Consider the following 20,064-nt stretch of genomic DNA (forward strand, 5'->3'; position numbering starts at 1 on the left):
GTGTGTGTGTGTGTGTGTGTGTGTGTGTGTGTGTGTGTGTGTGTGTGTGTGTGTATTCCATAGTAAATGTTTGATGAAGTATGTCAGCATGAAGTCACAGAACTAATGGATGAGACACTTAGTCTATGCCAAGTGTTATGTGGGATTCTAAGAATACAACACGAGCAAGAAATGAACCGTACTCTTAGGAGCTGTTGCATAAGAGTTTCCTCCTAGATTGAAACATTCTATCCTTCAGGGAAACTCCTAAAGCATTAAGGTGAACTATTCAAAATAGCCTCAGGAAGTCCCTGAAACTGACCAGATTCCTTAGGCCCCTCCTGCCAAAGTAAGCAGTAAGAGCCGAGAGTCCTGCCAGAGAAGCAAAGCTGAGCTGCAAAGACGACTCTGAGACCTAACTAGCTGCCTGGAAGAAGCAGAAACCAGCCAAGCTGCCTGGAAGTGGTTTAGAGCAACTGGGTTGCTTGGAAGGGACACTCTCCAACCTGTTGAGCTGCCTGTATATTGTGTAGTGTGCTCCGGTTCCCAGGTTTGAGAACTGTCACCCATGCTGGGGTAGGTCCTGATGATACAGCTGTCTTTGGGACATTTCTGCTCCAGTAACTAACCCTTCACCCATATTTCTGTAAGTAGCCACAATAAAACTCACTGGTTCACCAAGTTGGACTAGGTGGGATCAGATTTTTGTCTGCCATGGGATACCTGATTACAAGTGTGTTTTTCCCCAGGAAAAATGTTGTCACCTAACAAGAGCATATAAAAAATGTAAACGGGAAGTTACAGTGAGTGCGGGTGAGAGTATTAAGTACCAATTTGTAGTAGGGGGTGGGGAAGTTGTAGTGACATTTTTGAGTCCTTTTAGTCCCAGGTGTAGGGATGTAGGGATACTTTGAACTGCCCACAGCAGCTAACTATGATTTACCTCATGCTCTAGCAGAGGCTTATTTTTAGCCAGCTACCGATAGTTTCTGAGTTGTGTGACATTTAGAATTCTGGAAACTTTTCAGATGGCATATAAATGCTAGGGCGCTGAGAGGTGGAGTCGGTGGTTGTTGGTCATTTTTTTTAGGGGGGAGGAGATTGTTTGTAGTTTGTTAGTAGTCATGGTCAAAGAAGAAACAAAAGAAAAGAAATTAGATTGAGGGATCTCTAGCTTTCTCTCTTTCTCCTTTATTTTTGTTTCTCTCCTATCTAGTGATAGAGGGCAAAACTGGGGGAATAAAGGGTGAGAAAAAGAAGAACCCACAAAGTAGCAAAGACCAGTTGCATAAACTAGCAGGGAACACTTTCTGGAGAAAGTCTCAGATGAGGCTGTAGGTTGATTGATACCGAAAAGTGATGAATGGCCAAGAAAGCAAAAGGTAAAGGAGATGGCAAGCCTAAAGTTCAAAAGAAACACAACTATAAAAGGAGGGATGAAAAGGGGTTAAGTCAAGTCAGAGAAAGCTGAAGACCTTCTCTGGTGGGGACAAACCTTGGAGAAAAGCATTATCTTGGGCACTCTGATGAAACGTGACAAGCACAAATAATTAAAGCTGAGGTACAGGCCAGAACTAAGCCGTGGATATCAGAACCTGGAGGTGGTGTGAGACCTGCTAACTCAATACATTCTAGACAGAATCACTTGACAGTGCTAAGTAGGATGGACTGACTGAAGAGTAGAAGGTGAGGGGATGGGACAGACAATTAAGACTCTTGTCAAGCTATATGGCTGGGAGGTGGGAATAGGATGAGGCAAGAATGTAAATCTATTCTACTAACCCAGATTTCATTTTTATTTTCAAATAATTTAAATTAAATTAAATTATTTATATAATGATTTCTTACCTTTATTATTATTTTTTAAATTGTTCTAAGATAGTCTTTGGATTAATTGCTGACTTTGGCTATGCACCTCACATGAATTTCATTAATCTTGCCTAATCCAGCTACGAAGAAAGATTTACATTTGTGTCATCACAGCGGTGAAGGTGGAAACAGAAGTGCAGTGTTCTAAAGGAGGAATCAATGTGATTCTTTTTTAAATGAGGCAAAGAAAAAAGAAAAAGAGACCAAGATACACAGAGTGGTTGCTTTTATACAATGAAAATGCTTAGCTTTAGGGCATGTATAAGGAATGTGGAAAACTGTGTTACTTTGGGTTGTGTTTAGATAGAGGGATGGAAGAGCAACTTGGTAGAACAGTCTCTAAGACAGGAAAGATTGAAGTTAGAGCTGATTGCATAAAGAACCTGATTCGAGCACAGATTCAAGGTGAATTGGCAGGTGAGGCAAAAAGGAAAACGATACAATATGGCTCTTGTATCTTGTCTTGCTTGTCACTATAACAAAATGCAACAGAAACAATTCAAGGGAAGAAAATTTCACTTGGCCTTTAGGTTTCCCAGGTCCTCAGTATACCATGTCAGGAGAGGCAAAGCCAAGGGAATTGGTCTGAGGTGCAGTAGTGTGCCAGGGTGACTTGTTCTGCATCAGCTGATGCAGAATAACATAGACTGGAATAGGGATGCTCTGATCATTCTCAGTCACTTCATGTGCCGTACAGGCCCCACCTCCTGAAGGCTCCATTGCTTTCAAAATCATAACACAAGCTTGGGACCAGCCCTCTAAAACATGAGCCTGTGGGAGACAGTTCAGATTCACAAGTCTGTATGAGAGGAGGAATAAGGGTATAAAAACAAAGATGTAATAGTTAATGGTATAGAAGAAAATAAAACAGTAAGTGTATACAGTTGCAGTGGCCAACAGAAGAGCTTTACGGAGAGTGGTGGTTTCCAAGCATCCACTAAGAGTAGCCAAATAATGAAAGGCCCTTGAAGTCTCTGCTATGCTCTATCACTTTTAATGTGAACTCAGTGAGCATCTGTAGAGAGGCATTATGGGAGAGCATCCAGGAGCCTGCTATCTAAACAGCTATCTCACCTAACTCCCTAACTCTGGGAGTTAGGTGAGATCAAAGAAACAACTTTGTCACTATTCTGCTCTAAGGATAGAGCTAAACTTAGTGGCCATCTTTTCAGGGGACCACATCCCCACTTCATACAGTGAAGGGCTCCCTTGTCTGTGCTCTCTCTCTCTCTGCCGCTTGCATCAGAGTCAAGTCCAACTACTGTTCCTTCCCCACTGCAGGCAGCTGTGTCTCCAGAGCACCATTTCCCCTATCCTCCCTCCCTTCTTAGTCTTGCTACATCCCAAAGCCATTCTATTTGTTCGTAGTCCCCAAAGTACACCAAAATTAAAAAGAGGGAATAGGGGAATCGTTTTTATAATGCCAAGTCACAAACATATGGAGCCAGTGTATCTGTGAAAGTGTGTGAGCTGTTCTGCCAGCTCCTCTCCAGCCGTAGCCCAACCGCCTTCAGGTTTCAGGTGTTTGGCTATTAACTCCCTCCTCCCCCTTCTTTCTTTAGGTCCACATGGAAACATTGTGTTTGCCTTGGTTGACTACTAAAGCCTAGGGCTTAGCCTCAAGCCATAAACATAGAAAGCACAATGAACACTTCAAGATGTTTTTCAATCCAGAATTACAGTGGAGTCAGCACTGGGCAGGATGGACATTGTGATTTGTCATCTAGGATAACTGTATTATGTTCTGGGAATGTTAGAGACACTCGTACACTCTACCAGGAACACAGAGGCCTATAAAGCAGGAAGCTTGTGTATAGTCCTGTTCCACCACCACAGTGCCGAATAACCTCTGGCCTGTCACTTGACCTCCCTAAGCTTTTGCTTCCGGAGGAGGATAGCTTGATGATCTGCAAGTTCCTTGCCAACTCAAACTCTCCATTTTGCTGACCTGAACACATTCCTTTCCCTGACCTTGTAACTGGCAATCTTCATCAGATCAACAAACAGCCCCTTGGGATAGAAAAGTAAGCCTTTTGGGGCAAAAGTTGACAGAGTCATAATGTGTGTTCATGACAGTGTCCCCGTCACGTATTAAAGCCCTCATGCTGTGTCCTCATGCTTCCCAAAGCCATGCTCAAACAGTGCTTTACTCCAGTATTGTCCATGATTCAGAAGAAAAAAGTCAGCCTTAGGCAGTTCCTGTGGTAAATAAAGATTACAGAACACAGCAATGCAGAAGCCTTCCCACAGACTTCTGATAGATTCGGAAGTCTCTGGGCCCTAGAAGATGCTGTGTAAGGCATCTTCCTACTTCCTTACATTGACTGCCAAGCACACTAGATAAAATTCTATGGGCAATGCTAAGGAGGAATTCTGATCAGGAAGAGTATGGCCTCAGGTTACTGGAACATAGGGCTAATTCTTGGGCACACTTGTCCTGGTCCCTTGAGAGGTGGGAAGGAAGGCACATCCAACATTTTCTGAGAGCTCCTGAGTGTGTCTATGAAGGAGGAGGGACCAAACAGTGGTATGACCCTCCAGGAGAGGCAGGAACATATGAAATAGCAAAGTCCCAAAAGGCAATTTAATTTTAGACTCAAGGCCAGGAAATTCTTTTTAAAACAATGAGAGTAATAGGTTTGGGCCTTGGTGAAAGGCCAAGCCTGACCTTCTGCTGGTTTCTGAGAAGAAAAAGAAAGAAGAGGGAGGGCTGAGGGAAAAAATATCTAATGTGTTTTTTGTGTGGGAATGCATTTGGCTTCCCTGCAGACCACTGGGATAACGCAAGGGCCTCCTCTCACCTCAGACACTCCCTAGGGCAGCCAAGCAGCACGGACTAGGTGGGGCTTAAAAAGACCCCAGGATAGATTTCAGTATATTTATCCTATCTTATAGGTCTATATAAGTGAGTATATACCATGTGTGTCTTTCTGCTTCTGGGATACCTCACTCAGGATGATCGTTTCTAGGTCCCACCATTTGCCTGTAAACTTCATGATTTCCTCATTTTTAATTGCTTAGTAGTATTCCATTGTGTAAATGTACCACAATTTCTGTATCCATTCTTCAACTGAGGGACATCTGGGTTGTTTCCAGGTTCTGGCTATTATGAATAAAGCTGCTACAAACATGGTTGAGCAAATGTCCTTGTTGTGTACTTGAGCCTCTTTTGGATATATGCCTAGGAGTGGTATAGCTGGATCTTGAGGAAGTACTATTCCTAATTGTCTGAGAAAGCACCAGATTGATTTCCAAAGTGGTTGTACAAGTTTGCATTCCCACAGCAATGGAAGAGGGTTCCCCTTTCTCCACAACCTCTCCAGCATGTGTTGTCACTTGAGTTCTTGATCTTACCATTCTGGTGGGTGTCAGGTGAAAACCTAAAGAAGATAAACAAGAAAGAGGACCCAGGGTACGATGATCAATCCTCACTTAGAAAGACAAATGGGATGGACATTGGATGTAGGAGCAAATAAATAACAGGACAGGAGCCTACCACAGAGAGCCTCTGAAAGACTCGACCTAACAGTGTAAGCAGATATTAAGACTCATAACCAAACCTCTGGCAGAATGCTGGGAATAAAAAAAAAAGGGGGTGGGGGAGGAAGAATTAATACGACCTGGAGAGGACAGGAGTTCCACAAGGACCAAATATATCTGGGCACAGGGGTCTTTTATGAGACTATTTCTCCAAACAAGGACTATGTATGGGTGCAACCTAGAACCCCTGCTTAGATGTAGCCCTTGGTAGCTCATTATCCAAGTGGGTACCCTAATAAGGGGAACAGGGACTGTTTCTGACATGAACTCGATGGCGGGCTCTTTGACCCTTCTCCCCTCCCAGGGAGGAACAGCCTTGCTAAGCCACAGAGGAGGACTTTACAGCCAGTCCTGAAGACACTTGATAAACCAGTATCAGATGTAAGAGGAGGAGGTTCTCCCTTGGACTTGGAAAGGGGCAGAGAGGAGATGAGTGTGGGAGGGTAGGATTGGGAGGGAAAGAGGGAGTGGGATACAGCAGGGATACAAAGTTAACAAACTGTAACTAATATTAAAAAAATTAAAAATTAAAAGATCCTCGGAGTCTGCAGATGTTACTGTCTTGTTGAGAAGTCTTACTTAGGTAAGACGAACGTCATTTGTCGGCTTTGAACTCGAGGGAGCTCTGAGTTGCCCCTCACTCAGCCAGAAGCCTTTAAGGTATGGGGTGGCAGTTTCAGGTACCCCATGGTGTGAGGTGCATGGTGATGCTGACTTAGAGCTTTGGGGTAGAATCCACTCAGGAGAACCTGCCTGCCAGGATAGCAGCAATTAGCTTTGCAGTTTGCTCAGTTTTCTGTATAATGGAACTCTGACTTTTTCCTAAATCTGGGGAGGCCAATTTTTCATAAACAATGTGCACGAATAAAAGTTGGTCCTAAGTTTTCATATGCTACCAAATATCTTTTTTAAAAAATGAATAAGGCACACTTTGTAAATCTTAGCACTCAGCAGTCAGAGGCAGGCTTTATGAGCCTGGTCTACATAGTGAATTCCAGACCCTACCTCAAAATAAATAAATAAATCATAAAATAAACAAAATTAATATGGTAGTAAGGACTTGCTGTGATTAAATATGTTCCCCCAAACCTATTTTTGAGACTTATTCACCAATGTGATAACATTCAAAGTTGAGGCACCCAGGAAATGAAAAATTGATAAGGTAGCACCTCACAGATGATATAAGACCCTTTGTAAAATGGCTTGAGGAAGTCCCTTCAGTCCCCGCATCCCTCAACCATGTAGGGACACAGCATTTTTATCTCCCCGAGAAGACACAGCAAAAAAGCACCATCTTGGAAGAGAGACTGAGACCTCACAAGAGCCAGAACCTATCAAGGCCTTGATCTTGAATCTTCTTAGCTCTAGAACTGTAGCAATAACTTTATCTTTATAAGTTTCCTACTCTCATAAATTTAGTGATAGCAACAAAAACAGATTTTAAAAAGAGATTAGTGTCACGTTTTGTGCTTTGCCTGGTATTATAAAGTTGGGCAATTTATTTAACCATGTAGAATCTTTATTTTCTGGTGTTGTAACATTCAAACTTGTGGCCTGTCTCTGATATTATCTAGTTTGTACTGACAGACCCTAACAGTTCAAAAATATTCATTCCCTATGATGCTTGAAAATAAATGATAGATGAGAAATAAATGGACTGACCGACATGCCTACGATAGATAGATAGATAGATAGATAGATAGATAGATAGATAGATAGATAGACAGACACACAGATAGAGGCATACATAAACACAATTTACATTTATAGAATTATACTTTCATAATTTCATAGAACCACCATCACCTGAAGCAACAAGAGGAAAAAAAAAACTTTTCTGATTTCTTCTGAGACTCTGAATTTCTTTTGAGTGTTTCCACATTTCTAAACAAAGTATTAACTACAACTTAGTCCGATTCCCACAGAGCCTTCGTAGTATGTATTACTGCTTCACAGTAGCAAGCATGGTGGCCAAACACACAGCACAGGGACGGCACATGATTACTCCATGATCACACCCAAAAGCTGGAATCCTCAGTGGTGGACATGAGGAGGGTATCAACAACTGGAGGCATGGCTAAGAAGAGAATTGCCGCCCAAGGAGGCCCAATTAAAGTAAACTCCTCTAGACAGAAAAACCAGATTTGGTTACACAATGTAAACCACCAGCCCAAGGCAAGAGAATTTTGATCTGGTGGCAAGAGGGCTCTTTATCATTCAGGGGAACATGAAGCAAGATTTCCCAACAAGAATGTCGCCACCTATACCCTCCTAGCTCCATCTTGTTCTGACACAGCCCTGTGAAGACAAGTAAAAATCTTCTCTATTTCTCCCCTCCATCAAGTATCTTCTTTTTTTAAACTTTTATTAATTACACTTTATTCATTTTGTACCCCCCCATAAGCCCCTCCCTCCTCCCCTCCTGGTCCCACCCTCCCCCCCTTTCTGCATGCATGCCCCTCCCCAAGTCCACTGATAGGGGAGGTCCTCCTCTCCTTCTTTTTGATCTTAGTCTATCAGTTCTCATCAGAAGTGACTGCATTGTCAGGGTTCTAGGTTATCTCCACGGATAGTCCTTGGTTGGAGTATGAGTCTCTGGGAAGTTCCCTGTGTTCAAATTTTCTTGTTCTGTTGCTCTCCTTGTGGAGTTCCTGTCCTCTCCAGCTCTTACTATTTTCCACTTCTTACATAAAATTCCATTCACTCTACCCGACAGTTGGCCATCAGGCTCAGTATCTTCTTAACACAACTTAAGAACCCAGAATAGAAAAGAAAAATTCGGTGAGTGGCAGGAAAGTGGGATTAACTGAGCTCAGCTCCCTGGAGACACTTGACAAGAGTGTCCCCATAGAAGCATCACCATGACCTTTGTGGTAGGTTATATTTGTCTCTTTTGTATTCAGGAATGCTGTGGTTTAGAGCACTAATAATTTGCTCACCTTTGCTGCTTAAGGAAAAACAGACCAGGTCTTTCTGCCCTCAACACTCATGTCCTTTTCACAGTGGTCATGTACAACTTGCTATCATTTGAATTATCCACTAAAACCCAAGTAAGAATTTAGTCACTGTTATGATAAGCAATAAAGTGGGATTGTTGAAGTTGACTGGCTACAAAGGCTGTGCTCCCCTGAGCAGGTAGGAGTAGATTCCTTTTTTGGCAGGGAGGAGTGGGGGACAGATTCCTGATTTAAAGCAAACAAACAAACAAGAAACGAAGCTCTGACCTCATTCTCTCCTGCTCACCCACCCTGTTCACTCACTTTCTGTCTCCACATCCTAAGATGACTCAACAATCTTTACAATACAGCAAGGAGGTCTTCATTAGATATAGTTCTATATTCTTTGGCTTACTTGACTCTAGAACAGAGCCTAATAAATGTCTTTTTGTTGTTGTTGTTTCATTTTGTTTACAAATTACATAATTTCAAGAATCTTGTTTAGCAGCAAAAGGAAAAAAAAAGGAATATAATCCATGTGCGTCCCACAGCTATCTGGCTTGGGATTGCAAAGCTCTATCTAATACCTGCTATAAAAGGGCAAGAGGAAGATGGTTTCCCCTTCTGCTAGCCAAAGTGTCTGAAGACAGAAACAAGGTGATATGTATAAAGTTAGTCTGTTAATTAGACTATGATGGAAGGGGGAAAATAAAATGTACAAAAGAAGCCAGCCTGGGTGACAGAGAGGGAAAAAAGGCAGGGAGGGAGGAAAGGAGAAAGGGAGGGAGGAGAGAAGGAAGGAAGGAAGGAAGGAAGGAAGGAAGGAAGGAAGGAAGGAAGGAAGGAAGAAGGGAAACAGAAGAAAGGGAGAGAAGGAGGAAGATACAAAATAAATTTGCTAGATCTTGGAGAGATGGGCAAGATTCAGAGTTAATCTCAAAACCACTGAGATGGGGACTAGAAAGATGGACAGTTTTGCAGTTAAGAGCACATACGACTCCTGCAGAAGATCCAGTTTCGGTTCCCATCACCCTCACATCAAATGACTCACAGTTTCCCATAACTTCACCTCCAGGGGATCCAACATGGCTCCATGCGCACACACACAATCTTCAAAACAAAGAAACAAAACTGAGACAGAGAGCTTGTGTGAGGGCTGTCACTTGGGGCTTATTTTGGAAATGTAAGTAGCTGAACTTGATGGCTGGGATGCTGCTCTTTGGCATCACAAATCTAACATTCAGCCAACAGGGCAAGCACACGAGTCCCATTATCATGGTCTAGGATTTGTGGAATAGCTGCTTAAGGCATCTCTCAGGAGCTTCTCAATCTGACATGCAGCATGTGTTCAGGCATGTTTCAGTCTCCTGGACCCTTCAGTGATCATCTGTCTGAAGTAGCCCCAGTTTTACATTGCTCTACTGTGCATAACAGGGTAGCTGTTGGACAAAGGCAAGACTTGGAAATATTTTAAAGGATGTGATATGTCCAGTGGTAGTTGGAGGACAACTTTACACAGTCAGTTTTTCTTCTGCCTTTATGTGGGTTCTGGAAACCTAACCCAGGTTGTCAGGCTTTTACAGAGAGTATCTCTGTGAAATACCAAAGAGCCATCTCACCAGCCTAGAACTCTTTTATATGATGCATTCATGGGGTTTTGTTTTTAAAGTTTTGTAGGATAGTTTCTGATTCTGTGTTTATTTAGAGAATATAAGCACCACATTTGTAAAAGAAGTATGCTTGTACTATGGCGAAAGAATGGGGGTCTTTTAATGTGGTCACCCCACCATCAAACATACAGGATGTCCCCTAAACACAGAGCAGTATCAAAAGAAATTCTAACTGTGTATTTCATTTAACCTCCTGGGCATCAGCACATTCCATGTAGTACAGCACCTTGGGGCACCCACACTTGGCCATGGGAATATCTGCTATGTGTCCCAAAGCCTGCAGCTCTGAGAAGAGGTAGTGGACAATTACCACTCCTACTTTCTATGAAGCTCAACATGCTTCCTAGAATCCTGACCATATGGGCTCCAAATAAGGTCATTCCTGAGGGCCTCCTCCACACATCCTCCTAGGCTGGAAGATGGTCCCAACCTAGGTCATGTTTAGTTAAAATTATAAGCAGTGTAATGCTTGCATGCTTGCCCTCCTCCAGGTAGGCCAGCAGGGTGGCATAAGAAGGATTACTCACAAGAGAGCCAATGAGCAAGCACTGGAGGGACTTCCAGAGCCCACAAAGGCTAGCCACACTAGCATAACAGGAAAGAGCATTTCCTTCCGGTCAGATGAAAGGGTCCCGCACACCACCCATGTAAGTACCTGGAAGCTGAGCCCCTCCCACACAAAAGCCAGACAGATTCTAAAAATGCTGTGTCTTTACCTCCTGGCTGTGACGTCACATCCTTCATTATAGTCTCTGGAGGGGCAGACCTTACAAATCAGGAGATTTGTGCCCTGCTTTTGACAGTCTGGCCCTGGGGCAGACAGCATGAGTTCTTCATCAATGGGCCATTACCTGAGAAAGCTGCAGAGCTTTAACAACTGTGGCTGATACTGCCTCAAGAATGCTCCTAGCGCAAGTGACCAGAGAATGCAAATGTGACTTCTAGTTCAAAATGTGGGACTCAGCTACCTGGTAATCTTTTAGGACAAGAAAATAATCTATTTTGAAATATTGTTTATTGTTCTAGTAAGACAATCTGCTAAACAAGCCCCTTGGAGTAGAAATACCATCTCACTTTTTAAAGTAATGTTTTACAAGTAAATGGAACCAGCTTAGACCAGTCTGCCTTCACATATGAGGCTGTTCTGAACCAGCATTCTTGACCGGAGGGCCGCTGACTTTAAGGGTAGCATACCCTTGCTGTGGAGCTATTAGGACCTTAGCTAGGTCTTTGGCCTTTTCCAACTAAGTGACAGTGGCACTTAAAATCTGACAGCTGAGCCTGTCTCTAGGCATCATGCAATATCTCCCCAGGAGGAGTCACAGTCTCTGCAACTAAAAACCCTCAACAAATCCAGGATTCCTGGATTTCTACTTTGTATTCACATAAAACATAGATAGCCGAACTCCTCCAAGAGGTCCAAAGCTGAATCCCTAACTTCCCCATGTCGTCAGGGGCAGAAAGAGATGTATAGAGGCTGGGTGGGGAAGGAAAGGAAGCAGGAGAGAGACCATCACTCACCGCCACTGCAGGATGAGGTGCAGGGTATGTGGTGGGGCTGTCCACGGTGGGATCCACATAGTAGCTCATTCTGGTCTCCACACCTGTGCAGAGAAAACATTGGCTGAGCCTCTGGCTGCACACGGGGGTGGGGACATTAACCCCCAAAGGCATCCAAACCTAGGACCTAGGAGTCTCCCCAGCAGCCATCCTGTTCACTTCTTTGTGAGGCACAAAAGTAAATAGAATTCAAAAAGCTGGGTAACCTAACCCACCTAACATGGTGGCATACACGCTAGACACAGCCAGCCCTCATGAATCACAGATGTGTGCAGACAATACAGAGGCAGAGCCTAAATCTTTTACAAGATTTCTGGGCAGGGACCAGGTCTTGTGTGTCATTTTAAATAAGATCTCCATCCACGTTTTGCATGTCCCCAACCAAATCCAGACCTAACACACAGCAAGAATTCTATGTGGAGTAAATAAATTATTGATAAAAGAATGAATAGTGACTGTCTTAGAGAAAGAAGAAAGGAAAAAATCTTCCATGCAGAGCACCTAACCCAGGGCACAGAGACAGACAGAAGCTCTGTAAAAGAGACTGGATAAATTCACCTGATGTCAAGAGAAGGGCTAGAAAATAATTCTTGTTGAGAGCTGTTACTTCCATTGGAAGTCTGAATGAGAAGAATGTTGGTGGAACATTTGGATTTAGAGGGATTTTCCATCGAGCTGCTGGTCACTGAGAAAATTGTTGATATAGCAAACATTTCTGTTGTGTTGAGTGCTCTCCAGAGTGCAAAAGTTCACACAGTTTCATAAATTCAATACTACACATAAAAATATGCCTCTCTTGAATGACTGAGAAGATTACATTCCTAGGCCTATCATTCAGAGGCCAAATTCCTATTGTTAGGGAGTGACATTTCACCCTTGTTGCTTTTCCAGTTGCCGTCCATCCTTCCCCCTTCATTCTTGTGTATGCTTGCTTACAGCAATCAGCCTATTTCAAGAAAGTATAGAAAGTGCAGAGATGGATTTTATGTTCAATTTGTAATTCTAATTCACTCCTTTTATAGTGCCTGATAGCCAAGGACATCCCTACGTTCATGGGGGTCGTATTCACATGATAGGTATAACCAGGCCTTGCAATACTAAATCCTGCTCATTAAGGGCCTTTCCAGCTGAACCTGTGCATCAACTGCATTGAATACACCACACTGAAAATGGCTTTACTATGATGAATATCTCCTTAAGGAAAAGCTTGCCAACCCTCCATGGTCCTACAGGTTAGTTTGTGCCTTTAAACTGGAAATGTCCAGGCATGAGGGAAATGCTCCTTAAACATTAAGGAGCCATTAAACATTCTGGTTTCCCTCCAAAAAAGCACCAGAGATGCCCTGTCCTTACAGGCCTGTTCTCCGTCTCATAACTGTACAGCAGGCTTTATTAGGAATCTATTTATTCCTTAAATAATCACTCTGTGCCTTCTATGTATGAAGCAATGTGCTGGACCCTTGAGACATACTAGTAAACAAACCCAGATTCCTGACCTCCTGGCCCTTGACTTCTGACAGACTCGGGATAAGAAAGCTGAGAACGACAGTCTATGGCTCCAGCAGTGGAGAAGACAGATTCACATCTATCACGTTGTGACCAGTAGTTTGCCAAAAATATGGAAAACATAAGCAGTGGTTGGTTCTGTGGGGCACAGGGAATAGGAAATCGTGGAAGGTTGCAGAGGGACGTGTAACCACATGGCCCTATGAATCATTTAAACTCCCACATCGGCAAAGGACCTTCACCCTACTGCATGTCCAGTTCACTTACACATCTGCAAACGAAAGAACTTCATAAATTGGCAGTACTGTGCTGGAGCCCAGCTCGACGACAACAAGAGTTTCTGTCTGCCAGCCAGACAACACTCCCCTTCATAGCAACACACTTGGAAAGAGGTCCAGTGGAAACATGTTTTCTCTTCCAGTTGATGGAGGGAGGGAGGAAACCTCTGGCCGAACATCTGGTGCGTTCTCTGCTGGACTATGCGCTCTGCAGCATGAATGACACTTCCCTTGGGGAAAAGCCCTTTGCCCAGGGAGGAAACTGAAAAGAGGGAGTTGCCAGGGATCTCAAGGGCTCTCATCACAGGAAATAACTCTGGGACAGAAACGGATTGCTGCTTTATTATTTTTTTGGAGAAAGAAAAAAAGAACCTGCCCCTTTCCCAACTTGAAGATTGTGACATAGAACAGCTGCTGGAGATCTAACCCTTTCTGAAGATGCAAAAGGGTGTGTGTGTGTGTGTGTGTGTGTGTGGTGTTCTTTCTCCCCTGGCTTTTTGGCCAACAAGAACTCCTTCCCACATGACAACTGCTTGAACATCAGCTGGACTTGAACATTTTGTCTTGGCCTTGCACATGTGTATTACCTAAATGGGAAACAAGTGTGATTTTAAGCCATACTTTCTGGTTGAGAAGCAGCCCTGTCTCAGTGTAGAAATGATGGGAACCTGTTGGAACAGTGGGTCACACAGAGCTAAACTCACCTTTCCTCAATGGAACCAGCATCTCCCAATCAGCAGAATGGGTGCTTCCAAAGTGAAACTACTAACCTCAAATTCCCCACCTTCCATACTCCCTCCATGTCCTCAGCCCACAGAGCCCTTCCTTCCACTCAGGATCCCCCCTTTTTTGCCCTTCTTTGGTTGCAATGCTCCTCGAACTGTGATCCCCGTGTCTCCTGAAGGCTTTAGGCTTATGTCAGACCCCATTGCGTTCAACCCTCACTCAGGCACTTTTCACCCCAGCAGGGGCTAGCTACTCCTTTTCTAAAGTCTCCTAAATATTATCTGCCTCTTGTTTGCCTCTTTATCACATTGTTCTACCAACATGTGTTTCTACTTATCTCTCCCACTCAATCCTGGATTAGTTGAAGGTAGGCTCTAGGCCTTTTACACTTAGCATGACAGAAACTCAATGTTTTTAAATCTGTGGGTGGGTGGATGGGTGGACGGCTAAACAGTCCTCATAAGACTAACAGTGGAAGAGATGGATCAGATATGAGGGCATTTCTTTTACAAATCGTAGGATCTGCATTGATTGCAGGTCTGGATAAAGAGCACCTGAACAGGAGTGTGCCTTATGTCTATCTCTAAGCAAAAATTGCTTCAGTATGTTCACATCACTTTATTTCATCTCACCTCATCTAAGAAACTTTTTTTCCCATTGCCCTATACATGCAGCCACACTGGGCACTTAGTCATTTCTCCCTCTCAAGCCCTACCTCACTAGAAGTCAAGCTCTCCAGAGCGGGATTTAATCTATTCCTACACCTTATATTCCTGTGTTCCTGCTGAGTCTTACTACATGACTGACAGGAAAAAAACAGCTGAGGATTAGAGTCTAATTTAGAAAACCTACCCATGCCCTTTGGTTCATGTTAGTCCCTTTTAGATGAGGAAGAAGTCAAAGACCACACTGGGCCCAGATAGACCCAACCCCAGGGCCTCAGAAACCTTTACCTGCGCTTCTCTACGTTCTTCATCCTGGGCCTTAGAGATCAAAGAAGATCTCTCGATATCAGTAGAGGGAAAAAAAATCAATAGTTTGGCCTATGGGAATGTCTCATATCCAATGCACCTCTTAAAAACCAGTTTTCTAGTTGCTTTTAAAAATACTATGTCATTGTGAAGTATAAGGTCATTTCAACTTCCTACCTGCTCCAGGACCTTGTTACCCTGCCAGGACCTGCCATCCCACACCCATCTCACCCAGGTCAAATGCCAAAGATGCAGAAAGCAGAGATTAGCAGGCAAGGGATGTTGAGGTCAAAGCAACAGAAGAATAGGGACCCTGAAAGAGATAAGCCTTTATCAGAGCTGAAACTAGTTCACACAGATCTGACCTGCTAGATTCCATCTGTAGGTCCTGTGACATCAGCCAAGGGCTTTTAATTTTAAATGATTTGCTCTTAAAGGAAACCTATGCCCTTAAACAAATATCACAGTAAATCACACTTGATTTTTTTTTCCCCCACTGTTCAAGCATAGTAGTATGCACTTAGAATTCTAGCACTCAAAAGCCTTGAGGCAGGAACATAGTGAGTGCATGGCCAGCCTGGGCTATAGAGTGAACTCCTATTTCAAAATAAATAGTAAATAACCTCTCCAAATGGTTAACAATAGTAGCATGCATTTGCTGCAATTTTTAAAAAAGCCCTCCTATTCTGAAATCATTTTTCTCTAAAAGAATTAAACTCATGGTGGAAAAATCTTGAAATTGGTGACTTTTTTATTTACAAATATTTTTCTGAATGCCAGCAAATAGTTTGACTTTTGAAGACTAGAATTGAAAAGTTGTCTTTTGTTCCTTCCCCTAGAGGCACTGCAGGTGTGGCTGCTGTGTCACAGGTGGGTCAGTAGGTGGCAGAGGGGAGAGAGGTCATGTCTATGCTCAGTGCTCTGACTGGTGAATGAACATCCGAATGATTGGTAAGTAGACTAACATTCCCTGAAAAAAGTCTGAGATGACCATCGTTCTGGTGTCAGAGGCTAGGATGGTGCTAGGCAGGCCTGGAGGAGACAGGCTGTACCCAAGCTGACCCCTGCCTGGCCAGAGTGCATGATTGGGACATAGCACTCCTGAGACCACTCCTGAGAAAATGATCCCAGACACTCAGAGACCCCATGCTCTACTAAGTGGTGGAGAAATGGGAGAGAAAGAGAAAACAGAAGGATGTGGGCACTATGAAGAGACGCAGAACTGGAAACTTGAGAGTAGTGAGGAACAGTCTGATGTGAGTAGCCATGATGCTACCTGGGACCATGGTGAGGTCCTGGCCTGTGCTGCCCCCATATCTGGGTCTGTGGCCCTGCAGCAGCAGGGGTCTGTTACCACTAAAGGCCAGGTAGATGCTCCCAAGGGACATATTCATGTCTGAGGGAAGAACTGATCCCACCCCTCACCTAGGCATTGTGGAAGAGCTGGCCCTGGAGACATGAGAGCAGGAGAGCTGGCTTGACCCTAGCCAGCTGCAGTACTCTGGAGAGCAGGCCCTGCGTACATCTCTCATGAGGTAGTATAGATAAGGGATAGATACCCTTTTCCCTCTTCGGCCCTTACCACCTGCAGGAGGCAAGAGACCTGGTCCTGGGGTCATGAGACCAGGAGAACTGGACCTGCCCCTCACCCGAGAAGCACAGTACAGCTGACCCTGGTGGTGGAAATGTGGGCAAGCCAGACCCAAGGGCATGAGCTTGGGAGAGCTAGACCTGTCACTTGTGTACTGCACAGTGACATGGGCAAGGAAGAGATGTCCCCTCACCCCTTACCACCCATGGCAGGCAGGGGAGCTGGCCTCAACATCATTCGAGGCAGATCCGGAGAGTTGTCCCTGCCCCTCACCTGCTGCAGCACTTGGGAAAGCAGGCCTTGCACCTTACCTGGGCAGCACGGTAGAGTTGGCCCTGAATCTGGGTTTGTAGGTGAGCCAGCCCTGTAGGTATGAGCACAGGAGAGCTGGCCCTGCCTTTCATCTGTTGGACAGTGATACAGATGAGGGAGAGGTGCCCTCCTCCGCTCACTCATCCCTCACAAACTATGGAGGCAGAAGAGCTGACCCAGAGTCATGAGAGTGGGAGAACTGGCTATGTCCCTCACCAGGTGAAACACTTGGGAGATCAGGTCTTGCACCTCTCCTGGGCAGCAGGATAGAGCTGGCACTGGTTGCAGGGAGTTGCCGTGAGCTAGTCCCAAGGGCACGAGAGTGGGAAAACCGGCAGACTGATGAGTTCAGATATCTCTCAGACCCAGATCCAGGGATTTGAATTGGCTCACTCCAACATCTACCCCATCAATGAACTGTTGGAGTGCATGAAGGGGCTGGTCCTACAGAGCCAAAACTACAAGATCTCCATGACACAGGGTAACAACAAGATATCTGAGAGGAATCCACTGTGAGGTTCCAGTATTGATAGAGTAGCAGAAGCCAGAGGCCTCATACCAAACCAATGACTCATTGCAATGAACATTAGCAAGCAAAGAAGTGTGGATGAAAGGGTATACTGTGGGACACACTTGTGACACACTACAGCTTCCACAAGATTTTTTTTTTTCTCTGTTGGGAGGAGACTACAAGGATGGAGGGTGGGTACTATGAGGGGAGAGGGAGATGAGTGGGATTGGAGTGCATGATGTGAATTTTACAGAGAACCAATAAAAACTTTGCTTAGTTTGTTGTTCATTTATATTTAGAAATCAACTATCACTTTTATATTTAGTAAGATGGTTCTTTGGAACTGGTTATGTTATTTTATAGTTAATTCTGTTGTTCTCTTTAACTAATACACAGATGTAGGGGAAAATAACTCAGAAAATCCTCAAATTGATATTTAAAAAATCCTTTGTCATCCTACCTGTAATATGTATAATATATATTCTTTATGCTATAATGTTAACATGCTGTTTTATAATCTGCTTTTTATTGATATTTGACATATGCAATCGGCATTTTTCTATGTCAGTAAGTATTGCTCTCTCTTTAAGATTCTAAATACATATAAATATTCTACATTCCATATTACATAGTTAGCCAAAATTATATTGCTACTGTCAAAATATTATATTTTAAAGGTGGGTCCTTTTTGATAGCACAGGCTGGCTGAGAGTTTCCTATATAACCCAGACTATCCAATATTGACAAGGACAAAAAGTCTGTACATGTTCACAGTTGAATCAATTTTTTTCTGAATACTCTCCTCATTTGGTTGGTTGGATGGGAACAGAGGTCTAACTATGCAGTATAAACATGTCCTAACATGAACTCAATGGCTGGCTCTTTGACCTCCCCCCACACACACACACACCAGAAGGAGAAGCAGCCCTGCTAGGCCACAGAGGAGGACTTTGCAGGCAGTCCTGAAGATACCTGATAAGCTAGGGTCAGATATAAGGGGAGGAGGTCCTCCCCTATCAGTAGACTTGGAAAGAGGTAAGGAAAAGATGAGGGAGGGAGGGAGGGTGGGATTGGGAGGGAACGAGGGAGTGAGATACAGCTGGGATACAAAGTTAATAAACTGTAACTAATATTAAAAAATAAATTTTAATAAAAAAGAAAGAAAACTTAACAGCTTAAAAAAAGAATGAGAAAAGTAGTTGAGATGGTGTAGGCAGATCAAGGTTGCTAGAAGCTATAAATCTACATGAATATGAACAGATATATCTGAATAAAAATTGTGAAATAGGGGAAAAATAAAAATAAAAAATCAATAAATAAACATGTCCTAAGCTCTATGGTCACCTGTTTTTCCTCTTATGAGTGACACTAAAAATGCAACAAAGTATGATACTCTTCCATCATTTCTCCTTGAGTCATGAGTTGCCTGAAAGAGAGAGCATGTCTTTTTAAATGGTGCATAACAATCATGCAACCTGCATCTTTTGACTGGGTAAAGGAATGTGCCAAAGCATATCCGAAAGGATAAAGATCTCTTTAGGATAAAAGTATGTCACTACCTATATGGAGGGTGTCCATTTCAAACAGTGAACTTGGGATTCTTAAATACAACAAGAAGGGAACAGACACATATATACAAACAATCAAAGGACGTTTTAAAATGTTGACTACAAATAATACTATTTTGTCTCTCTTCCTCCATCATATTTTAATTTCGACACATGGTCCACTGTGTTTATACACTCATTTTGGTAGCTATCTTCTTGATCTGTTAGTACAATAAAAGCTACAAAGGCAAGCTTTTTCTAAAACCTCTAATTTAAGAGACTTCATATAAAATAATAGAACATTCCTCAGCTCACTCCTAGGAAATGTTCCTGAAAAGCAGTGATTTTCATACTATGGGTCCAGACCGCTTTGGGGGTCAAATGACCCTTTCACAGGGTCTGCCTAAGACCATTGGAAAACAGATCATAACTGTAGCAAAATTACAGTTACGAAGTGGCAACACAAATAATTTTATATTTGGGAGTCACCACAACATGAGGAACAGTATTCAAGGGTCAGAACATTAGGAAAATTGAGAACCACAGAGAGACAGACTGAGAGTAAATGGTTAGAAGTGAAAGCAGTCTTTCTGCCTCACTCCTGAGACTGAATAAACCTCATTTTCTTCAGTAAGGATTGCAGAGTCTCAATAGTAACTCCCCTTTCCTACTTTAAATGTTGGCATTGACCATTCAAGTAATTTGCTCTGAATTATACGTGCTGTCCTCTTCTATACCTTCAGGTCACACACATTTTTTCACAAAGCTCAGAAGCAGCAACTACTACAGTATAACCAGCATGTTCATTACTAATAATGATTCCTACCCCTCTCTAAAATAAAATTACCTATAGCCATTCCCTATTCTTCGGACTGTGAAATTTCTAATTAAGCTTAGATCTGTCAAGGCCTATATAAATGTGTAAAAACAATCTTTCTTACAATACTAAAATGGACTCAAGCCGTTATGACTTTTTTTAAGTGTATATTCTTTTGCTCTTCCTAAGGACATTGGTTACGAACATCTTCAAGAGTTAATAAACCTCTCACAGAGGACCTGTCTTCAGTT

The 20,064-nt window shown here is 43.2% G+C and overlaps 1 protein-coding gene and 1 pseudogene across 1 annotated transcript in view; one reads left to right on the forward strand and one right to left on the reverse strand.

The window, feature by feature from the left end:
* LOC129672045 (transforming protein p68/c-ets-1-like) overlaps window positions 1-20,064 on the reverse strand; it is a 40,541-nt gene that overhangs the window by 13,513 nt on the left and 6,964 nt on the right. The window contains exon 2 of the mRNA XM_055601250.1: window positions 11,516-11,598. Coding sequence (XP_055457225.1) covers window positions 11,516-11,584 — 69 coding nt within the window. The 5' untranslated portion in view covers window positions 11,585-11,598. The remainder of the gene's footprint in view (window positions 1-11,515; window positions 11,599-20,064) is intronic.
* On the forward strand, window positions 15,864-16,003 carry LOC129672193 (small nucleolar RNA SNORA17; annotated as a pseudogene).

Source organism: Psammomys obesus, unplaced genomic scaffold (genome assembly GCF_907164565.1).
Source record: "Psammomys obesus unplaced genomic scaffold, mPsaObe1.curated_primary_1811, whole genome shotgun sequence".
Classification (NCBI taxonomy): domain Eukaryota; kingdom Metazoa; phylum Chordata; class Mammalia; order Rodentia; family Muridae; genus Psammomys; species Psammomys obesus.